Raw genomic sequence first — 20,937 nt, 5'->3', positions numbered from 1 at the left:
TCCAGTAAGTGTGTCGAGAGGAGTAATGAGTAGGCCTGGAACTTTTATCCGAGATCCGGATTCGATCCGTGATCCGATCCGGATCCGATCCGAAAATCCGGATATTCGGAGAGGCCGAATCCGGATCCGGATAGTAAAATGTTGGATCCGTCAAAGCCGAATCCGGATCCGGATATCTTGATTTTTTAGTCTGGATATCCGGATCCGTAAATTTTATTAATAACTATTTCAAAAATAGTAATATCTATATATAAAAACTAATTTTATTTAATATATTTTCACTTTTGTAATAGTATATATAAATTTTATGCAAATTTTGTAATATTATACATAGAAATAATTAAAAACATTATTTATATTTTTATTTTTTAATTATTGTTAATATTTTATATATATTAATATTATTTTTTATTTATTTTAAGGATCCAAATCCGGATCTGGATATCCGCCGGATATTATAATTTTTAAAAAGATATCCGACACTTGGATATCCGCGAACCCCAGATCCGAATAAGGATCCGGATATCTTAAAATTGTCCGGATACCTGATCCGTCCCAGGCCTAGTAATGAGTATTAAAAATCAAAACCAAAATTATCTTTTACTGGTTAAAGATATGATTATGAGTAGAAAACAATGTTGAAGTAACTCCATAATTACAGGTTTACAATACTAAATCTGCAACTATATATGCTTCTATTATCTTAATTTGACAATAAACTAAGTTCCATAAAAAGAGACAAAAATAAGCAGGAAACAAAAAAAGAAACGAAGGAATACAGCGCATATGATGTTTTTATAAAAGGAAAAGAATTTAAGAATTTAATCTCTATCTGCAGTTTCTTATCTTATTTTTCTACTTAATTGACCCCCAACTTATATAATTGAGATTAGAAGTTCTCTTTGTGGAAGTCAAACTTGGTAGTTGTCTTTCGAGAGAAATCCAAAGCCAGATTTTTTAGTTCCTTAGTCGGTGCTGGTGCCCCACAATAGAAAACTCCTGCAATCAAATTCATATTAGTATTTAATTATTTTAAATACACTAGTAATTAACATATATATCACACATAGTAACAAGATTAGTTAAAGCGGTCAAGATTAGTTACTAACCGATTCGTTTGCCGGGATGCTGAACAGCGATCCTCTTGTAGACTTGTCTCCAGTTAGGTTTAGCGAAGTGGGACTTGACACGTGTCCCAGATACAACATCAACACCGTTCTTAGCGTGTTGCAACGACTGAAGCATGGCAATAAGAGCAACCCTAGCATCACCATCCTCGTACACGCTCGTGCAATAATTATGAAGCTCGATGATTCCTTCCTCGTCCAGCTCCGCAACCTCGTCCATTATGCCCTTAAACCACTCGAACGATCCTTGCTCTCTAGTCACCCAATAGAAATAAGCTTTCCTCGTCCTAAACCCTTTACTATTCCCATTACTATTGTTGTTTTCGATGTCTCTGTCGTGGGCATCAGTTTTCATGTTGTTGATGATGTCCTTGAGGATACTGATCATAGGCGTGGCTCCAATGCCAAGACCTACTAGAAGTACCACGTCGTACTTCTTGTAGTCTTGTGCGGGTGCACCGTAGGGACCGTCGATAAGAACCGTTGGGAACGCAACGGAGTCTCCTCCATCTGCTCTGAGCAGACCGCTTTTACCAGCGGTAGGAGGTTTGCATACTTCAGAGAAGACGGTCCTGAGCTTACGAGTCCAGTCACCAAGCGTCCGGATGTGTACGCTTAGGTAGTCGTCTCCTGGAGCTGATGTGATGGAGAAAGGATGCCACTCGAAGGGAGAGACGGCTCTACAGTTCACGAACATGTACTGTCCACTTTTGTATTTGAATCCTTGTGGCTTCGTCACGTGTAGAGACAATACGTTACCCGGATAAACAGCCACCTATTGATACATACATACACATCTTTATAAAAACTATAAAATAATTTAACATATTAAAGTATGGACAGAACTTAGGTTCAGCCCCTAAATATTAGATGAAACATATTTAGTTTTATTTTTCGAAACCAGGATAAGTCATGGATATAAGCAATTTAGTAACAACCTTAATAAAAAAATTAAACAATTTTGAGAGTCTATATTTACGTAAATTATCATATAAAATTTAGGGTTTAAAATCAATGTTTCATTTGTGGTCAAAGCCTAGATATATATATATATATATATATATATATATCTTAATTACCTTGAGAATCTTAACCGGTTTGATGCTTGATCTTAAAGCACGGAGCAGCCTCTCTGACGCATACAGAAGCATTGGTACAGCCAAATACATCCATGTCTAAAGTAATCACACAAACAAGAAGTATTCATTAACTAACCAGAAAAGAGAGATAACTGTAGAGAATAAAACAGATGAATCATGGTTTGAAGAGCATACCGTTTTCTGATACCAAATCTTTGTGAGGTAGAGCTTGATACCATGGACAATGAGAAGAGCATAAACAATGATGAACAAATGGTGAGAGTACCAAAAGGCATTGAAACCGGTTAGCTTCTTGAGGAAATTAGGCAAGTTTAGCTTGTTACGACGGAACCAAGGCGTAGCGAGTGTAAAAGCTATAGCCATTAGCACAACCATTATAATACCAGTCACACCTTCCACTCCCTTCACAAACCACCAATAGCTCTCCGGTTGCTCCCCAAAGTAAGGAATCATTGGCTCATAGGTATCCTCATCCGCGGCAATTATACGCGGGAAATCACAAGCTAAATGCGCAACTACATGGAGCAAACCCCCGACCACAATCCCGCTTGCTATAACCTTATGGAAGTTGAGATTGTCATCGAACGGTACGACAACACCTAGCTTAGTCTTGTTCCTTAGCCAAGTGATGGTGTTGCGACAAACAGGCAGCAATATGAGAGCCATGTTGAACTTGAGAGTCTCTGCGCCTCCTTTGGCGACGCAAACGCAATAACCCATCACGTCATAGGCCGCTTTGTTCCGGTACTGAATAAATTTGTAAGCGAATAGGCCGCAACAGATGCCAAGCCATAGCATCATGATCCATAGTCTCTGCCAGTTGTCAAGTACGAAATATTTGATTTTCTCCGACCATCTCACCAGAGGGTTGGTCTCTTTAGCTGGTTTCAGCTTCTGGCTTATCATTTGGCTTAGTATCCTACTGTCTCCCATCCTTACCGACTGGTTTGGTGCTTGTAACAGCAGCATTTCCAAGTTTTCAATCTGTGACACCACATTTCAATTATTTAACTATGATATTACAATACACAGCGTTACAAAACAATCTTTCAACATTTTTCACAGGTTTTTCCAATATTTAAACAACACTCCGACATTTAGTTGCCCCACTAAGATCTAGAATTGACTAGTTCTTCGATTATTATTTTATATTTTTCATATATTCCAGTTTCTAGTGTTTATGTAAAGTATATCACGTATAGACGCCACTGATTACGTAGACGCCAACAACATTGACCATTTTGGATTTTTAGAAACTTGTTTTTCTCAGGTTGTCTCTAGTAAAATATCAAGCGTGGTGAATTTATCGATATATAGCATTAGAGACTGAGTGGTAAGGTGGACCATACGTACCATAATGTACCCAGCATTGTCCGGGTCCAGCTCTTCCATTATCAGCGCTGCATATTCTTTGGCCTGCTTTTGAATATTCGAGAGCTTGTTGGCTGAAGCACTAAGACTAATAATCTGCAATTAATTACCAAAAAGTATGTCTTAGGATTAATAACCTTAACAAAAGTAAGAAACATTACTCTAATCTATATCTATTATTGTCGTGTTCACATGCAGTTAAGAAACATTAAACGTCAGCAGATAAAGTCAGTGGGATTTGCGCGTGGACAAATTTGTCAAGATAATCAACTAAAGAATATGTATTTTGTTTTGGTCACACAATTACTTATTCCCGGCATTTAAAAAAGTTACATATTTTAAAAAATAAATTTGTTTCAAAAAATGTATTTTTTTATATTTTTAATGCATTTTCGTCAATTAATAATAAATAATTATAAATTTCAATAACATTAATTGCATTTCTTGAAGTGTTATTGGTTTAGAAATAGATGAAATATAAAATTACAAAAAACTATGCATTAATAATTAAGTTTTATTATATTTTATTAATAAACATAAAATTATAAAATATATATTATTTTGAAAGGGAGTATAATATAAAAATAAAATATGAGAAAAGATTGAATGGTGTTTGTGGTGTTCACCTCAGCGACCTCTTCTTCTGTTACTCGTCCATCTTCGTCTTTGTCCACCCTGACCACATAATGACATCATTTACTTAGTAACGAATGCACTAAACTTCATAAAATTATTAAAATTATTTTAAAAAATATATTAAATTATAATATCGGTCTTTAGCTCCTGATGACCGTTTAGCTTTGAAAATACCAATAATTAAATGACCATAGTGATGATCTATTAACTGTAGATATTAATGGGTTAGGTAAAATGATAAGAGAAAGCTTACATGTCAAAGAAGACTTGGAGTTTGGCATCAAAGCTTTCATCTGAGATCTGTTCCCAGAAGACTCTGAGCTGTTCCTTGGTGATTGCATCTCCGGAGATGTTATTACGGCGAGCTAGTGCCCTAAAGAGCTGGTCCGCGAAGTCTTTTGATTCCTTGTTCATTCCTACCGAAAGTTCAAAATAATGAAAATTAACAAAAATAGGAATATAGTATATATAAAGTTATAAACATAATTGCTTAAACTAGAATGAATTACGTACCCAAGCATTCCCAAAACTTGGAAGAGAGTAAGAGACCATTGGAGTCGAGAGAGAGTTTATCAAACCGTTGGTCTACGGCTGGCCATGCGGCGGTTTTGGTGGCGATGAACTTTAGACCTTTAAGAGCGTGGACGGCTGCGGAGCTCGTGCGGTCAAACCGCCTCACGGCGGGGGTAGACCGTCTTGAGAACACGCGGCGGAGCTCGCGTGAGGCGTTCTTGATGCGCGAGGAGGTGCTACGGAAGAAGGAAAGTGAGGCGGAGTTGTTGAGGTTGCTTTCAAGCGTCTTCTTCGTGAGGAGTGTCAGCTCTGGATCCTCATGAGTTCCTCCTCCGGGACTTGCTTGCTGGACGCTGTGGACGGCCACCGAATCGTCCCTAATGTCTAGCGTGATCTCCACGTACTCATCGTCTTCACCACCACGGCCAACACCACCGTCGCTGAGGCTGGTGCTTCTCGTGGGAAGATCCGCAGCGAATCTTGCGTTTTTCTTGGACGTGCGTTTGGGACGGCCAAGCGGACCACTGAAGGCCGACCGGTCGCTGGCGTTGCTTTCGTTGTCGGAGTTGGTGTCTGAGTGAGCTCCTCGTAGAATCCCAAGTTCATGGTCGGTTCCTGAATTCCCTCGTCTCATTTTGTTTCAAAGAATGAAAAAAAGAGATAATCACTTGATTTTGGCTAAGAAAAACCTAAGAGACCTCGACCAAGATAACAATAATTGTGGGGTTACTATATAAGGTCGAGAAAGAAATCTCTTCTCCTAAAAGGTGTTTGATTTTTTTGGTCTATGGAATAAATTGATTTTTGCATAAAATATATATATAGAGAAAATGAGGGACAGATGACATGAATGGGCATGCAATATGCAAATTGCAATTTCATAATCCAGGAAGGTAGTGGGAAACTATGGATGGACCGCTCCGGTCCGGTCAAACCCTTTACTGACCATTTATTTTGACTTTTTTTCGTTGTTTTAATTTAATTTTATTTTGTTTACATTTCTATTCTTCTCTGTTTCTATTTCCACCGAGTCGCATTATACATTTCAACACCGAGTCACTTATGGTTTGCCTTCAAGTTCATTCATGCATCTATATATAACAAACCCGTGTGAATTTGCGGAGAGGAAAAGAGAGACTTCAATTTTTAGTAGCGGATGATTTACTTAGGTTTGTCTAAACTTGTAATATAATCCTCTTTGTTTGACAATTACATAAAATAAAGTAATAGCTATGATGATGGGACCATATAAATATGTTGCCTCCAACATTTGACTAATTGTAATTTGTTTTCAATACATACCTTAACTAGTGTTATAGCCTGGCTAATCTGATCATTGATGTACACCTCCATGTGAGATGCATCTATTTTGATTTCTTTGTTTGTTTATATACTAAAACAGTCAATTGCCATATACAGTACTATAGATGTTAGAACTAATTCCCATCTATTCCGTTATCTATTTATCATTGCCAATCCTGGTGCAACAGGTGAATTTTGGATCCGTAAACTATGAAAAGACACACACTCTCCTGCACAGTGTGTCAAGCATATTTTGAAGTCTACCAAGGGCCAAAAAAACTAACAAACCATACGCTGATACGCACATGATAGTTCATTCAGGCATAACTCCCGATAATAACGTACTTAGTACATATTGACATCTACTTAGCCAAACGCGTGAACCTCATGAGCGACATGTAATAGGAAAGCTAGCTACATCATGTAATGTAGAATACAGATGTCATGGCACAATATCCTTTGTCCGGATAACCGGTATTTAAATCCGGTATTGATGATTCCTCATAAATATCATTTTAAGAACCGTTGAAAAGGTATATTAAAAGTTTGTTTTTTTCATCAATATACTTTTCTTTTTGCTCTAGTATTGAAGTATTTTACATGTGTAGTTAATGAACTCCTGTATGATATGTAAATCTACAAAAAAAACTATAAAGATTCTTAAAATAAAGACAAATATCTAAGAGTGTTGCTTTAACATTGGGAGGCAAATGATTAGCAAAAAGAGTACTGGCAGCCAGCATGAACAGGCAAGGTTTTTGTTCATGAGCCATGTAGCTTGGAGGCCGCCACGAGAAAAGTCAGTTTTAGAGACTCTCGCACAATTTAGGAAAATCAAAAAAAAAGAAAGAGAGAGAGAGCAATGAGAAATGATATGACGACAAAAGATATGGTATAATTGAGCGCACATAGTATAAATGGTAGGTTTTGTTTCGTACCTATATTAAAAAATAGGACCGGTGAGAAAGAAAGGTGGCCGAGGAGATATAAAATCGGTGTGGGTATTAGTGGACGAATCTTTGACTTATCTCCTTTGCTATGCTCTTTTTATGTATATCAAATCTGTGGTATGATGACAAGGTTTTTGATATAACTACCAGTCATATACTTGGAGATAATACCTATTAGCCTAATTAATGTATATCATCATTAGTGATGATCAAATCAAACCCTCTAATTATATCTCTTATAAACAGAAATGTGAACCCTCCACTAATTAATTAACTGAGTCACACGTAGCTAAACCTTCCATTAACTCAGGGAACTTTCTGCACATGTGTGATTGAATATTTGTTCGAAATTGTTTTCTCCCCACGCATATACGTTATATATTTTCAACAAGACGTACTTTTATATAGACATGCATGAAGGTCGACCGTTCTATACGTTGACAATTTCATGCCGTAGGTATTTACCCTAGGGGGTATATTTATAACTAGCCGTGTTTGTGGACTCGGTGAAATCAACACATATAGGAAATGCGGTCTTTCAATGGTTGAGCCTTTGCTTGAGGTTTAGTTTTTGAGAAGAAAATGAAATGGATTTACTTCTGTTAAAATGGCTACATAAAATCTAAAAAGGTGCTTAAAATACATTTGAATGTTTAACTTCTGAAAACAAAACAAAAACGACAGAAACTTTTGTTAACATTGATTTAAGTAGTTGACGGTCCAAAGAATTCCCTCATAACTTACCTTGAATCATGTATTGAATATTTATTAGAAGTATATATTGTCGATATGTAGTTTCAGTTTCCAGCGGATTTTATAGATCATATTGGTTGAAACCGAGGGAATATTTCAATTTAGAAAAATAATATATGAATGTTGAATAATGAAAAAGAGGTGTGAGAGGTTGGTGTGGTCAATAGAAAGTGGATTTAGATATTATTGTTATTAACGACTTTGGTCCTCCCTCCTCTTAGTGCCTTTAACTTCTAGAAACCTTTTCGTAAGACTTTTCATTATTTGGTAATCTTCCAATACTAATACACTAATGAAAACAATTCTTGTTTTTGTAGTAGCTCTTTTGTATAAACCCCACACATACGATGTATCTATATAACTGTATTAGGTATAACGTTTGATTGGTAAGTTGCATCTGCGACGGCTTAACAGGGTCAAATACAACCATTGATCTTTACCGCATCCACTTGTACTTTAAAAATAATTTTTCATCATGTTATAGTATGGAAACGATGTGGTTGAAAATACTATAAAGATATCAGCAGAAAATGTGAAAAGCATGGGGAGATTCGATATACAAAACTAGAATAGATTGGATTCTATAGGTGAATGAATGAATATGGGAAGACAATGGAATAAGATGATGAAGATGGCTAATGACTATTGTTTCTTGGCATACGCTTGTTTCACCTCCTTTCTCTTCTTCACTTCCCAATTCCGATCAAATGAAGCTGAAAAACAAGAACATTTTGAGTTCCAACACAAGAGTTCGAACAATCATTAACGTAAGACAAAAGAGAAAGAAGTAAAACTTACGAGATTGTTAATAGGTTTCTTCCAGTAGAACCCATGAATGATTAGAAAGACAAGATTGCATGCAATGAGAACGTAGATGGGCAAGGCGTGTATTCCCATCCACTGTAGCACAAGACTTGCTCGTTTGTATCCATAAACATCAACCTATGGGGACAGAGATTGAGAGAGAGATTTACATTTTACATTGTTACAAAGTGTTTCTTCTATAAAACAAGAGATTCATAATATATAATAGCAAACCATTAGGTATATAGTGGAGAACAGAAATCCAGAAGCGCCTGCCGTGACACACACGTAACTCAATGTGTACAGAGGTTTGTTTAGATGCATTCCTGCAAGCAACCGAAAAATAATAATAATAATAACATTACTAAACTGTTTGTATTAATGCTATTTCGATGCAAACTTGTGATTTATAAGGTATTTTGATCTTGCAAAGAAGAGTCAAGGACAATACCAAAGAGGTCAAGTGCGAGACCTAACATCAGAAGACAAAAAGAACGTAAAATCCATTGATTCAGACGCCTTTTGTGATCCTGTAAAAAAAAGTCAATTTACAGAGATACAAAAGTAAGTTTCAGACAAGATGAGAACAAAAATGCTAATGAAACTGATACCCTAACTTCAGTTCACTAAAACTAGAGGAAACTAGCATTACAATAATTAATGATAATATCTACCTTGAAGTGGATGATAATATGGCCGTAATGCAAACCCACTAGGCATGTAACGGTGGCCATCAAGGAACTACAATAAACAAACTTGCAAGTTACTTTGTGATCAGTAATAATATTTAACTCATATTATTTTGCTGCAGTAGAGAAGCAAGAAACCTGAGAAGGCCTTCGGGATCAAAAGGCGCTTGACACCAAGAAGGAGCGCCTGGAGGTAATGGCCCATTGTGTGGAGAATATATACTGCATTGCTGATGAAGAAGATATAAGAGAACAAATGAAAACGAACAAAGAACAGATATTGAGAAAAAAAAAGAAAAAAAGCACATGATTTAAATATAAGAACCTTGGTCCGTGCATATACAGGTTTCCTGTAGAGATGATGTATCCCTAGTAACATACGGTCAAGCATTCCAACTGCATTACAGCCTGGTCCAGTGTTTCCTCTTACCCCACATTTCACCTTCACATTCCTAAACATGTTTAGAAGCGGTACATAATATTTAAGGTAAGGTATGTAGAAGGAAGATGAGAACAATTATCCAACCAAGAATGTTGTTGATCCTTGGTCTTGATATTCCCAGTCTGGCACGTATAATCCGTATAGCATGGACAAATATGTTGTTGTAATAACAAAGGCCACCACCCTGTCAGATAAAAACGATAATATCATCAATGAGAATTTTGAGATATGAAATTAAAAGACAGTTTTACCAGTGAAATTTGTATTTCTTGATCATAGATAGCTCTGAGGTGACATTATGGTTTCCTTTAAACCAAATCTCGCACAGTGCTGCAACTAAGTATGCTATAGCTATTCTCTGGAAACATAACAAGAAAACGTCTAGAACGTTACATGTATTGGGCAGAGATAGAAGGAAGGAAGGAAAAAGACCAATATATACCTGTAATATGCCCATGAGTCTAATTTTCTCTATATCTATTCCATATGTTAAGTTGTTGAGGCCATGAATGAATCCCCCTGCAAAGACAATGACATATAGAGAGCTACTTGAGGACTTTCACAGCACATGGTTAGAATAAAGAAACCAAACCTTGGAGAAAAAGACCAAGTGAAAGGAGCTTAAAGGATCGAAGCAAAGCCTTTCTTGTTGCAGCATACTTGCATGACAAGTTCTGTAACCAAAAAAAAAAAAAAAAACAGAGGAAGATCAGAATCAGAGTAAAAGAAGTTAATTAAAGAGTAGTAATATTCACATACTACCTTATAAGCAAAGGCAAGAGAGACACCGACAATGAAAAGGAAAAAAGGCATGACTAAATCAGCAAGCGTTACACCGTCCCAAGGTGAATGGTTAATAGCTGGGAATATCCCTCCAACATCATCCACAAGTATCATCAACTGTTATTTAACATACACAACAACATAAGACGTAAGAGATTTAAACTGTAACTAGAAAAAGGGGTAAGCGATGAAAACAAGGTTAGAGAGCAACTCACGGTGACGGTAAGACCACGGAAGACGTCGAGAGAAACTAATCGTTCCTTGTCGGAAGAGAGATAAGGACGGTGATGAGAAGAAATCTGGAGAGAGGAAGCGGACTCGATGTCTTTCTTCTCACGCCATTGATCACCGTCGTCGGTGCTTTTGATTGGTTCGTACATTGCCAGTTCCGTCCGCATCAAAGAGAAACCAAATCTATCTTCTTCATCAAACTGTTGCGTCTCTAAATCTATGGATAAATATACTTATCTTATTAGTATTTATTGAGTAACAACTAAATCTCTATCTTAACGACAACGGTTTGAGGATAGCCACTTGAGCAGTTTGGTTCTTAAATCACTTTTGTTTTTTCATTAACTTGGTATTGGCACGTGCTAGTCTCACTTGGGATTGGACCTTCAGTTTTTGCCGTCAGTTACGAACTTGATTCGCTCTCAAAAGACTGATAGATGATTCTCTCTCTCTTTATGGGCCTTCGAGTAAGGGAAAGCTCACGAAAATTTACATGTAATGCAACTTTACAGTTTTATATATTGATATATATAAAGTTATACTATGATTTTGGGCATGAAATTGCGTAATCAGGATTTTGACACTTCAACTAGCAAAATCATTGAATATAAAATTTGGTTAGAATTGAGAATTCATGAGTGTTATATCGGGAATAAATCACAAACCTCACACAAATTAGATTATAATTGCTCTAAGTGACCTCTACACCTATCATGTTTATTTAGATCCTCTTTCTAATATGTTTTCAACAATCATACGGAAGGTTCATTTGATAACAAGTTCAAGGAGTACAAACAAAAACGAAAGGCGATATGACACCCAAGTAGTTGCAAAGTAATAGAATAACAGGAACCGTCAAGATTGAATGTATTTCAAGTTTGTATCTTATTCGGGATCATCTCAGGTTAAAAATAAAAAACCTTTTAGGCTTTTGTAGCTCCTCCGGCTTTCACAAGGTCTTCAAGAGACTTGAGAATCTGTGACTCGTTCATACCATCCAAGTTTACACACCTCTCCACTCCCATATCTACCACAAGTAAGCCAAGCACAAGTTAACGAAGACACAATAAACAGATGATACTAGTCGCCAAAGTCGAATACAAAAATGTTGGCCCATTATGCACAAGCGTTACTTTCACCTAACCCCCTATAACAGTCATGAAAGGCAGATTTTTGTTAAACAATTGTTGAATGATCCTCTCTGAGCTCAAAGCTATCACCTTCCTAAACATACTCATTTGCATGAGCACAGATTCTCTGTATTGCAGGATAAGAGACATGATTTCCAGTACTATTTACTTTCACACCACGACAGATTCAAGATGATGAAGTTCTCTTAACAGAAGATGGCCTCAATAATTTTAGCTGCTCAAAACCAGAAGAAAAGAGAGGAACACAAAATATAATTATGGCATCCACATCAAAGTCAAACAGTCGCATTCTCTATTATCTAGCTAGCAATGAGAATGACCAGTTCCCTAGGGGTTACACACGGCAATCAATTCAAGTAATCATCTAGGCGGCTTAGGCACTATGCAGATGATCTTAAAAGCACAAAACCAACTATGCATCGTTGTTACAACACAATACATTATCATCGATAGCCAAGGTTTTAAAGGATAATACCATATCTGGCCCACATCTGAGGCTGGATCCCACTGCATTCGCGGATCAGGAAAGGGAACTTAGGGTTCAGAGTCTTCAAATCTTTGTAATTCTTCTCCACGAACGTCCTGAAACGAATCAAAACCCCCTTCATACACAATCGAAAACCCTAAAAATGGTCTATCGAATTCGCCGATCTCACAGATTTTGGTTTGATCAAAAGACGAAAGAAGGAAGATGGAGAGAAACCTGGTGGAAGCGCTAGCTGGGGAAGATTGACAGAGGAGAATCCTGAGCTCTTTGAGAGACTTCGATATGTTTCCTCTCCATGCCATCGCTCCTACTTCTTCTTCCTCTCCTTCTACAGTTGTACAAATGACGAAACTCTCTGTGCGGGTGGGAAGTGAAAAAGGGAAAATGGAAATGTTTAAGATATTGGGCTTAGGCCCATTAAGAGAGTCCATTAAGGTCGGTTAAAGGTGGGGGTGACTTACGTCTCTGCATAAACAAACATTATAAATACTTTATTGGGCTTAGGCCCATTAAAAGAGTACAGTAAGGTCGGTTAACGACTAGGTCACGTCTCTGCATAAACAAACAATATAAATACTCTTTCTCTGCCACCACATTGATTGCTTTCAGACACGGAAAAAAAAGCTCTCTCGAAGGAATACGCAATCCCTCTCCTTCCCTCGCGTGAGCTTTTCTTCAGGTGATTTTCCGATCTTCATCTTTTGGGGATGTTCTTACGTTTTGCTAATTGTTTGATTGATAATCGCTCGTTTCGATCTATCAGATGCTTGTTTGTATGTGTTCATTGTTATTTCTTTTGATGAATTTTTGATCTCTAACTGTAAATTGTCTTTCGGATTTTTCTTGCGATTAGGTAGGTTTCATGAGTTGAATATTATTTTATAAGATTGTGTGTGAGCGAAACTTATAATCTGGGATCTACTTTTTTTTTTTTATATTATGATTTATTATATGGTTTCTGTTTTGATTATCTTGAATCGTATTTTTAGGGTTCTGTTATGCTTTTTTCTCATGATTAGGTCAGATGTTATATTAGATCAGCTATTCTCTAAGAGATTGTTTTTTGGAGAATTTATTTAAAGGGTAGATCTAAGAGATTGTTTTTTTGGTATTTGGATGAATTGATTTGGTCTTACGACCTTTAAGAGTATTTGATTGAGGATTATGTTTATCGGTATTAACTAGCTTCTGTTTTGTGGTCTTTACAGGTTAAAATGGGAGACAATCATGGTGACGACAAGAACATTGAGATATGGAAGATTAAGAAGCTCATCAAGTCCCTTGAAGCTGCCAGGGGCAATGGAACTAGCATGATCTCCCTCATCATGCCTCCGCGTGATCAGGTTTCTCGTGTCACTAAGATGTTGGGCGATGAGTATGGAACTGCTTCGAACATCAAGAGCAGAGTCAATCGCCAGTCTGTTCTGGGTGCCATCACTTCTGCGCAGCAAAGGCTGAAACTTTACAACAGGGTCCCTCCCAACGGTCTTGTCCTCTACACTGGAACCATCGTCAACGACGAAGGCAAGGAGAAGAAGGTTACCATTGACTTTGAGCCTTTCAAGCCCATCAACAACACTCTCTACCTCTGCGACAACAAGTTCCACACCGAAGCTCTGAATGAACTGCTGGAGTCTGATGACAAGTTTGGTTTCATTGTGATGGACGGGAACGGGACCCTCTTTGGAACTTTGAGCGGTAACACCCGCGAGGTGCTCCACAAGTTCTCTGTTGATCTTCCGAAGAAGCACGGGAGAGGAGGGCAGTCTGCTCTTCGGTTTGCGCGTCTGCGTATGGAGAAGCGTCACAACTACGTGAGGAAAACCGCCGAGCTCGCCACGCAGTACTACATCAACCCTGCGACTAGTCAGCCTAATGTGTCTGGTCTGATTCTCGCCGGTTCTGCTGATTTCAAGACTGAGCTGAGCCAGTCTGACATGTTTGATCCCCGGCTTGCTGCAAAGATACTGAACGTGGTGGACGTATCATACGGAGGAGAAAACGGTTTCAACCAGGCCATCGAGCTTTCATCTGAGATCCTTGCCAACGTGAAGTTCATCCAGGAGAAGCGTTTGATAGGCAAGTACTTTGAGGAGATAAGCCAGGACACGGGGAAGTATGTGTTTGGCGTGGAGGATACTCTGAACGCTTTGGATTCAGGTGCTGTTGAGACGCTAATCGTATGGGAGAACCTTGACATCAACAGATATGTGTTGAAGAACAGCACCACTGGTGAGACTGTGATTAAGCACCTGAACAAGGAGCAGGAAGCCAACACTGAGAACTTCAAAGTCGACAATAACGACTTGGACGTGGAGGACAAGATGTCGCTGCTGGAGTGGCTGGCTAACGAGTACAAGCGTTTCGGCTGTGCGCTGGAGTTTGTGACGAACAAGTCGCAGGAAGGGTCTCAGTTTTGCAGAGGGTTTGGAGGAGTAGGAGGGATACTTCGTTACCAGCTTGACATGACTGCATTTGATGAGGATTTGGATGTTTATGATGACGATGAATCTGAATAGCAATCAATCAAGTCATCAACATCGCTGGTTCAGGGAGAAGGTCCACCACCAAGCTTGAACCAGCCTGCGTGGGCTATCGAGGTCGCGCTGAAGAAATTGGAAATTAAGTGAAGAAGCATCTTTTCGAAAGGTAAACGGATATCTATTTGAAACCTAGGTTTTTGTTAAGAATGCTTTGCTTAGTCTCTAAAATGGTGGTGTTATAACAGGTGAAGAATGAAGAAACTGGTGGAGAGTGAAGAAGTCTTGCTACGGTTTACCTTTGTTATGTCTGAGACATCTATTATGGAGTTTTTTTTCTTCTGGGTTGGTGTTTTTCTTATCGACTAGTATGATACTCTCTGTGTGAGAGGAAACGTTTAGTGATTTGGGTTTTTACTATTTTCTCAATTGCTTAGCATGGGTGTTTTATGACTTTGGATTTGTTGAATAAGTTGGGGACGAACAACACTTTCTCTATCTATGTCTTTGTTTTGATTAAAGCTTTTTTGCTCTTTTTATAATTCAAGAATGTTTCAGAGATGCAAGCGAATTTCGTTAGAGAATTGGGATTCTGTTTAGGCCCTGTTTAGCGCTCGACTTAAATTTACAAGAAATCTGAAATTGATACTCATGCTTGGATAGGTTCTTCCAGGCTCTAGAGCCAAATACATGCCACTGGAACAGAACTTCTAACTCCACCAAATGTTCAAACTACCCTGGCTAACTTTGACGTAAGATTTGTTGGAGGAAAAATTCATATTTCATAACATTTAACATTTCTAGCTCAATTAGAAAACTATTCTAAGATGTTTCATTACTTTTTTCTTTGTTCAATAGATGTTTCATTATTTTAATCATTATATTAATATGGCATGAGTAAATCAAAAACAAATGAATCCGTGATAGTTGATTCATTTATTGATCATTATTGTAAATCAAAAACTGAAGTCAAATACTAATAAAAAGAAACTTAAAAGGGGGGGTTGGTTTGAGTTTCCCCACCTATCCCACCTTCACCTACTACAAAGAGAGAAGAAAGCAGCACGTTAAGTAGCGGACAAATCTCGTCTCACTCTTTTCCTGTTCTGTCTTAAATCAGAGTTTTTGCTGCTAGAAACAAAAAAAATGGCTTTGCAAATGCAGACCTCCACTACGATCTTCAAAAACCCCACACCATCTACTGCCGCCGATGCGCTCACCGGAAGATTCTTCCCAGGAACTGTCGCGGTTCGCCGGGAAACGTTAACGGCGTGGCGTGGAGTCATATGCAGCAGCGGTGGAGTTGGAGACGCCGGGAAGAAAAAAGCGGTACCTAACTCGAACTATGTAGTGCCTTTGGACAAGTTCTCGTCCTCTTCCTCCATCACTCGGCCTCTGATTGAGATACTTCGCGATCTCAACAAGAAGATCCCTGATAACATCGTCAAGAGCCACGATCCTGGATCCAGTGCTGCTTCTTCTGGTTTCATCCCTTGGTACTCGATTTTGATCCCTTCACTAATTTAAATCTTTGTTGCTGCTGCTGCTTCTCGATCTGAACTCTTGGAGTTTTGTTTGTAGGTTCCATGCTAATCGTATGCTCAGCTTCTACGCACCTGGTCTGTACCACCGAACATTGCATCTTGTAGTTTTCTCTGCAGAGACTAATCTTATTCTCTTTTGTTCTTCAGGTTGGTGTGGGGAGGTTCGTGACGTCATTTTCTCAGAGAATGGTAATGTCACTGTTGTTTATCGTCTTACCATTCGTGGCTCTGATGGTGAGGTAAGACGCTCCTCCACATTCACTTTCTCTTCCTGTTCTGCCTCATTGTCTCTTCCTAGAGGAAAGACCCTGCTGGTATCCTTAGCTCATGTATCTTAATAGTAGCTTTCACAGTATACTATTATGTTAAAATCATTAAGAGCCGGTTTGTTTGTCTCGTGTTGCGACTTATGTAGATACATGACCAAGTTTTTTGTCTCTTTCTTTTCTCTGTGTGTCACACTTTTCAAAAGAAGCTGAAGTTTCCATGTAATGCAGGCACACCGTGAATCGACAGGGACAGTAACGATCACTGATGATCACATCGAGGATCCAGTTGCTGCAGCTGAGGAAATGGCATTTTGCAGAGCTTGTGCTCGATTTGGTCTCGGCCTGTATCTCTATCACGAAGAGTAGGCCCGTGTACACTTCAAGTGTGCTTACCGTTTTTGGTTGAACAAGTCTCTATCAACTTTGTTGAGAGACCCTTATGCGTTCTAGAATGCTAAAATATATATGTAATGATGTCTACAAACAAAGTTATAATAACATTATAAGCATATGAGATAATTCAGTCAACTTTTATGTATACATTTACCTGTATTATTAGTTTACTTTGTGTACATGAGTAACAACACTATGATCTCAGAAGTTTTGGACCCATATTTGAAGCCATCCAAGATGTGATTGCATCCACGAGCTGGGCAAGATCTTTGGACGTATATGCACGAAGAATCTTCGAGTCCATTCCAAGTGTACCTCCAACCTCTTTAGCTACAGACTCCCACGGTGTTCCAACAGCCATATTCGCCAAGAACTCACTTCCTCGGTTCACAGCGTCAGCCATTGCTGGTGGGACATCGGGAAGGGCCTGACCAGATACCAACATAAATCGCTTTCAATGTTACGACCTCATTCAGAGCAACAAAAAAAAGTTTCTGCTGTTCGGTGTTTTTGAAGAGTATCTTCACTGTGTTAAAACCGAACTCAGTACCTGTTGCAGAGGAAGACCGTGATCCCCTGGAAGTGTACGGATAGACATGTCTAGCTTTGAGCTTATGGATGATTCCACGCCAAGAACCTGGGCTAGGATTGGTGTTTCATCTATTGAATCATCCTCGAACTTTATCAACAGATTCCTTGAGATTCCATAGTAGGATCTTATCTGAAGATAAATTAGCAAGAATCTCTCAATTAGTAATGATGTAGTGTGATATATGGTTATCAAGACGAGATAAGGCTCCATGATGAAACATAAATACAAGATCATTATAGGGGTCACATACTAGGCGTCTTGTTTCTTCTGGTTTCGGAATAAAATCTTCTCTTCCTTTTACCAAGTCCATGTACAAGGGAGGGAGCTGTTCCACTAATGGTAGAATTTGCTTCATGATGGGAGGGCTGAGAGTTTCTAATTGCTTTCGGGTCATCTCTGCCTGCAAGTAGCTTTTGTTGTTAGTTATTTGCCAACAACATCAACAAAGAAAGAGGATAGACAAGGTAGAAAGCAGAGCTACTTAATGTGTCAAATATCAAAATTAGAGAAACAAAAATCATCAAGGAGTTAAGTTAGTAGAGTCATGACGGAACTTCTTAAGTTAGGAAACGAATTAGATCAAACACAATCACCGAAAGCAAAGGAATCAGAAGCTCACCCCAAGGCGGACTGTCGGGGATGTTGCAACCTGTGATAAGAGTGGTCCAAGGCTTTGAGCCATGGGGACGAGAACTGGGGAGAACAAAGGGATAGCTAAGCTCGCTTCCTGCAAAATTAGAGGTTCCATAAAGATTTCACCTTTACATGTTCTGTGATAGGTGTGACGACAGATCACATAGTCTTCATCTATTGGAAAGCTAGTCTGGGAAGTCTACAATATAAATTTACCTTGTTGTTGAATGCCATAAATACATTTCCATTTCGCTGAACAGCATACCTTGATCCTGAATTACAAGCAAACCAACTCAATAAAAAAAAAAACTAATGAGAGCTGAATCAGTTTTTTATACATTCACAATAGTTACCAATGAGAAGGTGAATGAGGGAACCCAATGAATGACCGATCCCAAAAGATGGAAGATCCTGCACCTGTTGAAAGAAAAGTAATTACTATTGAAATCCTATGTTCCAATATACGAACACCAATGTATGTTTATATCCAGGAGCAAAAAAAAAGAAGCTAGAACATGATTCACTCACAGATTCATGTAGAGATCGGCAGCATCTATCAAACTTAAATTGAACTTCATCGGCAATAGCGAAGTGGTCAAAACCACTAGCATATGGTGTGGCAATAACCAAAACATCCCTGCACAACATGAACATAACAACTTAGAGAGTCAGACTAGTAGTATACCTTCTTTTAAATAAAAACTGATCAAAAGAATTGACTCAAATAATACAAGAATCATATATAAAAAAAAAGCATCCTTACTTCTCAGCTAATCTCTCAAGAAACAGTCGATAGGTAAGCTGAGGCGCTGCACCAACGAATATCCCTCCAATGAAATGAGCAACCATCTTTGGATTCGAGTTTCTAGGTCTGAGCACCCATGCTCCCTACAACACAAGCTCAGTGAATCAACACTCACATCCAATACAGCCAAAGAACCATCAATCACCACCATTAAACACACACCTCTACTTCTGACCAGTCGGCCGATCCAGCGAAGCTACTTTGAGATTGCTTGACAGTCTCTGTTAGCAACCTGAAGAATCGAGTCGAATCGATTCGTAAACAGTGAGATTAACGAAGAATCTGAAAGTGGCTTTACCTCTCGATCTCGCCGTAGACTTGGATTCCGGAAGGTTGAGGCCGATCCTTATTGGTGTTCTCCTGGTTGTCGCTGCAGAAGACTCTTCGTGAGACGCGCTCTTCGTCGAATCTGATCACCGAGAGTGGAGACCGGCGGCTGGAAGAGAAGTTACAGAGTCTCCGGCGGGGAGAGAAAGACGGCGGCGTCCAGAGGCCACAAGTAGTCATAGTTTGCAACGATTGGAGAGCTGAGCTGAAATCGCAATTCGAGGTTCTTCGTCGAGAGATTTGATTTTTGATTGGGTTTTTTTGAAATCGGAGTCGTGTACGTATCGGACTTCTATGACTGTAACAGCCTCTTTGTTCACTCCCTGCTTACGCAAATATTGTGTGAACAATTCACCCATAAATAATATATATATTTTTTAAAACAACTAGATTTTAATCCGCCTACATGTTAATTTTTTATAGACTTGAGTTTTTTATTTTTCACAAAATTTGAATGAGAACAAACAAAAAAATTACAGGTTCGATTCAGTCAAGTCTAGGCTAAAATATTCATACGGATTTTGTTTCTGGTCTATGTCCTAACCGAGATCCCATCACATATTTGAAATACCTGAAATTTCTTGTATATATTAGTTATATTTTTGTATTATAGTATATTTTTGGTATTATGAATACATTTTATGTTTTGGGTTAGAGTTTGCGGTTATGGTTTCGAGTTTAGGGTAAAAACAATCATATTTTCATAAATATAATTCGGGTAATCGGGTAATTTTTTTGGTAATTTCGACTCCTCAGATTAGATTTTAGATAAAATTTTGGATAATTGAAAATTTGTTATGAATCATGAAGTGGGTGGTCCATAACCTACACCATACAAGTTCAAGACTAGAGTTCATTAGAGGTTTACATTCAGCCACATGGAAGACCCATTCAACCTTAGTATTTATGAGTTTGACCATGTCATTATGTAGATTATCTTTGTATTCAATTCTCCCTTTGACTCCACCTTGTATGAACCACTATATATAGTGGTGTAAGCAATAAGAAATAGACAACACATTCTCACAAATCTTCTCTCAAATCTTAACACGTTGTCAGCACGAGACTCTCTCCACCGGAGCAATCCCATCCGCCGACGATCATCTCTTTTCCGGCCATCTCTTCCGGCCCTCAGCCTTGCTCCGCCGGCCAAATCTATCCCTCTCACGGTTTTCCGGCCAGCTCCTCCCCCTCTCTCTCAACCAGCTCATCCGCGGATCAGCTCTCTCTCACGGTGGTCCATTCAGATCAATTTGGTGTTTTCTAAAAGGTAAACTAATCTATCCATAAAATCTAAGAACACCACATATCTGAATCCTGATTATTAGATCTATTTGAATCATAAAACTTATAAAAATCTATAGATCTAAAATTATCACAAATATTAATCTTGAATCTAAGATCTATATGAATCTTGATTCTAAAATTATTTGAATATCTAAAGATCTAAGAATCTTTAAAAACTTATAAAACTTATTAATAATCTAAGATCTATATGAATCTTGTTTCTAAGAACTATTTGAAATTATAAAAGATATTAGAGAAAATCATAAAC

General features: G+C 38.3%; 6 protein-coding genes across 7 annotated transcripts; 2 read left to right on the top strand and 4 right to left on the bottom strand.

Moving 5' to 3' along the window:
• Positions 1 to 624: 624 nt before the first annotated feature.
• LOC106306517 (respiratory burst oxidase homolog protein D) lies at positions 625 to 5,547 on the bottom strand. Its single transcript, XM_013743164.1, has 8 exons — positions 4,748 to 5,547; positions 4,488 to 4,650; positions 4,225 to 4,273; positions 3,581 to 3,694; positions 2,402 to 3,211; positions 2,207 to 2,302; positions 1,110 to 1,902; positions 625 to 999 (listed from the first exon to the last, which is right to left on the bottom strand). Exons 1-8 carry the CDS (start codon positions 5,379 to 5,381, stop codon positions 890 to 892), a joined length of 2,769 nt encoding a protein of 922 aa, XP_013598618.1. The 5' UTR covers positions 5,382 to 5,547; the 3' UTR covers positions 625 to 889.
• Positions 5,548 to 8,437: 2,890 nt separating this feature from the next.
• Positions 8,438 to 10,968, bottom strand: LOC106304446 (heparan-alpha-glucosaminide N-acetyltransferase). 2 transcript variants are annotated; one of them, XR_001262750.1, is made up of 13 exons: positions 10,686 to 10,968; positions 10,450 to 10,587; positions 10,280 to 10,361; positions 10,130 to 10,206; positions 9,939 to 10,045; positions 9,772 to 9,871; positions 9,571 to 9,687; positions 9,384 to 9,467; positions 9,231 to 9,297; positions 9,008 to 9,086; positions 8,791 to 8,882; positions 8,551 to 8,694; positions 8,438 to 8,465 (listed from the first exon to the last, which is right to left on the bottom strand). XR_001262750.1 is itself a non-coding variant. In XM_013740858.1 (13 exons), exons 1-13 carry the CDS (start codon positions 10,866 to 10,868, stop codon positions 8,439 to 8,441), a joined length of 1,305 nt encoding a protein of 434 aa, XP_013596312.1. In that variant the 5' UTR covers positions 10,869 to 10,968; the 3' UTR covers position 8,438. The 2 variants fall into 2 exon arrangements, 1 of the variants encoding a protein (XP_013596312.1); XM_013740858.1 differs by having other exon boundaries at positions 9,384 to 9,475.
• Positions 10,969 to 11,439: 471 nt separating this feature from the next.
• LOC106303802 (NADH dehydrogenase [ubiquinone] 1 alpha subcomplex subunit 2) lies at positions 11,440 to 12,695 on the bottom strand. Its single transcript, XM_013740128.1, has 3 exons — positions 12,556 to 12,695; positions 12,328 to 12,434; positions 11,440 to 11,728 (listed from the first exon to the last, which is right to left on the bottom strand). The coding sequence occupies exons 1-3, from the start codon at positions 12,639 to 12,641 to the stop codon at positions 11,625 to 11,627; spliced, it is 297 nt and encodes a 98-aa protein (XP_013595582.1). The 5' UTR covers positions 12,642 to 12,695; the 3' UTR covers positions 11,440 to 11,624.
• Positions 12,696 to 12,931: 236 nt separating this feature from the next.
• LOC106305815 (eukaryotic peptide chain release factor subunit 1-1) lies at positions 12,932 to 15,378 on the top strand. The gene is made up of 3 exons (XM_013742211.1): positions 12,932 to 13,018; positions 13,548 to 14,988; positions 15,068 to 15,378. Exon 2 carries the CDS (start codon positions 13,554 to 13,556, stop codon positions 14,856 to 14,858), a length of 1,305 nt encoding a protein of 434 aa, XP_013597665.1. The 5' UTR covers positions 12,932 to 13,018; positions 13,548 to 13,553; the 3' UTR covers positions 14,859 to 14,988; positions 15,068 to 15,378.
• A 449-nt stretch (positions 15,379 to 15,827) lies between these two features.
• Positions 15,828 to 17,170, top strand: LOC106305817. Its single transcript, XM_013742213.1, has 4 exons — positions 15,828 to 16,315; positions 16,401 to 16,438; positions 16,511 to 16,602; positions 16,861 to 17,170. Exons 1-4 carry the CDS (start codon positions 15,966 to 15,968, stop codon positions 16,996 to 16,998), a joined length of 618 nt encoding a protein of 205 aa, XP_013597667.1. The 5' UTR covers positions 15,828 to 15,965; the 3' UTR covers positions 16,999 to 17,170.
• LOC106305816 lies at positions 17,107 to 19,702 on the bottom strand. The gene is made up of 10 exons (XM_013742212.1): positions 19,354 to 19,702; positions 19,218 to 19,287; positions 19,014 to 19,138; positions 18,779 to 18,887; positions 18,604 to 18,667; positions 18,467 to 18,522; positions 18,237 to 18,344; positions 17,868 to 18,017; positions 17,576 to 17,746; positions 17,107 to 17,452 (listed from the first exon to the last, which is right to left on the bottom strand). Exons 1-10 carry the CDS (start codon positions 19,560 to 19,562, stop codon positions 17,219 to 17,221), a joined length of 1,296 nt encoding a protein of 431 aa, XP_013597666.1. The 5' UTR covers positions 19,563 to 19,702; the 3' UTR covers positions 17,107 to 17,218.
• Positions 19,703 to 20,937: the final 1,235 nt, after the last annotated feature.

Source organism: Brassica oleracea, chromosome C7 (assembly GCF_000695525.1).
Source record: "Brassica oleracea var. oleracea cultivar TO1000 chromosome C7, BOL, whole genome shotgun sequence".
Lineage (NCBI taxonomy): Eukaryota > Viridiplantae > Streptophyta > Magnoliopsida > Brassicales > Brassicaceae > Brassica > Brassica oleracea.
This window is presented reverse-complemented; position numbering and strand designations above follow the sequence as displayed.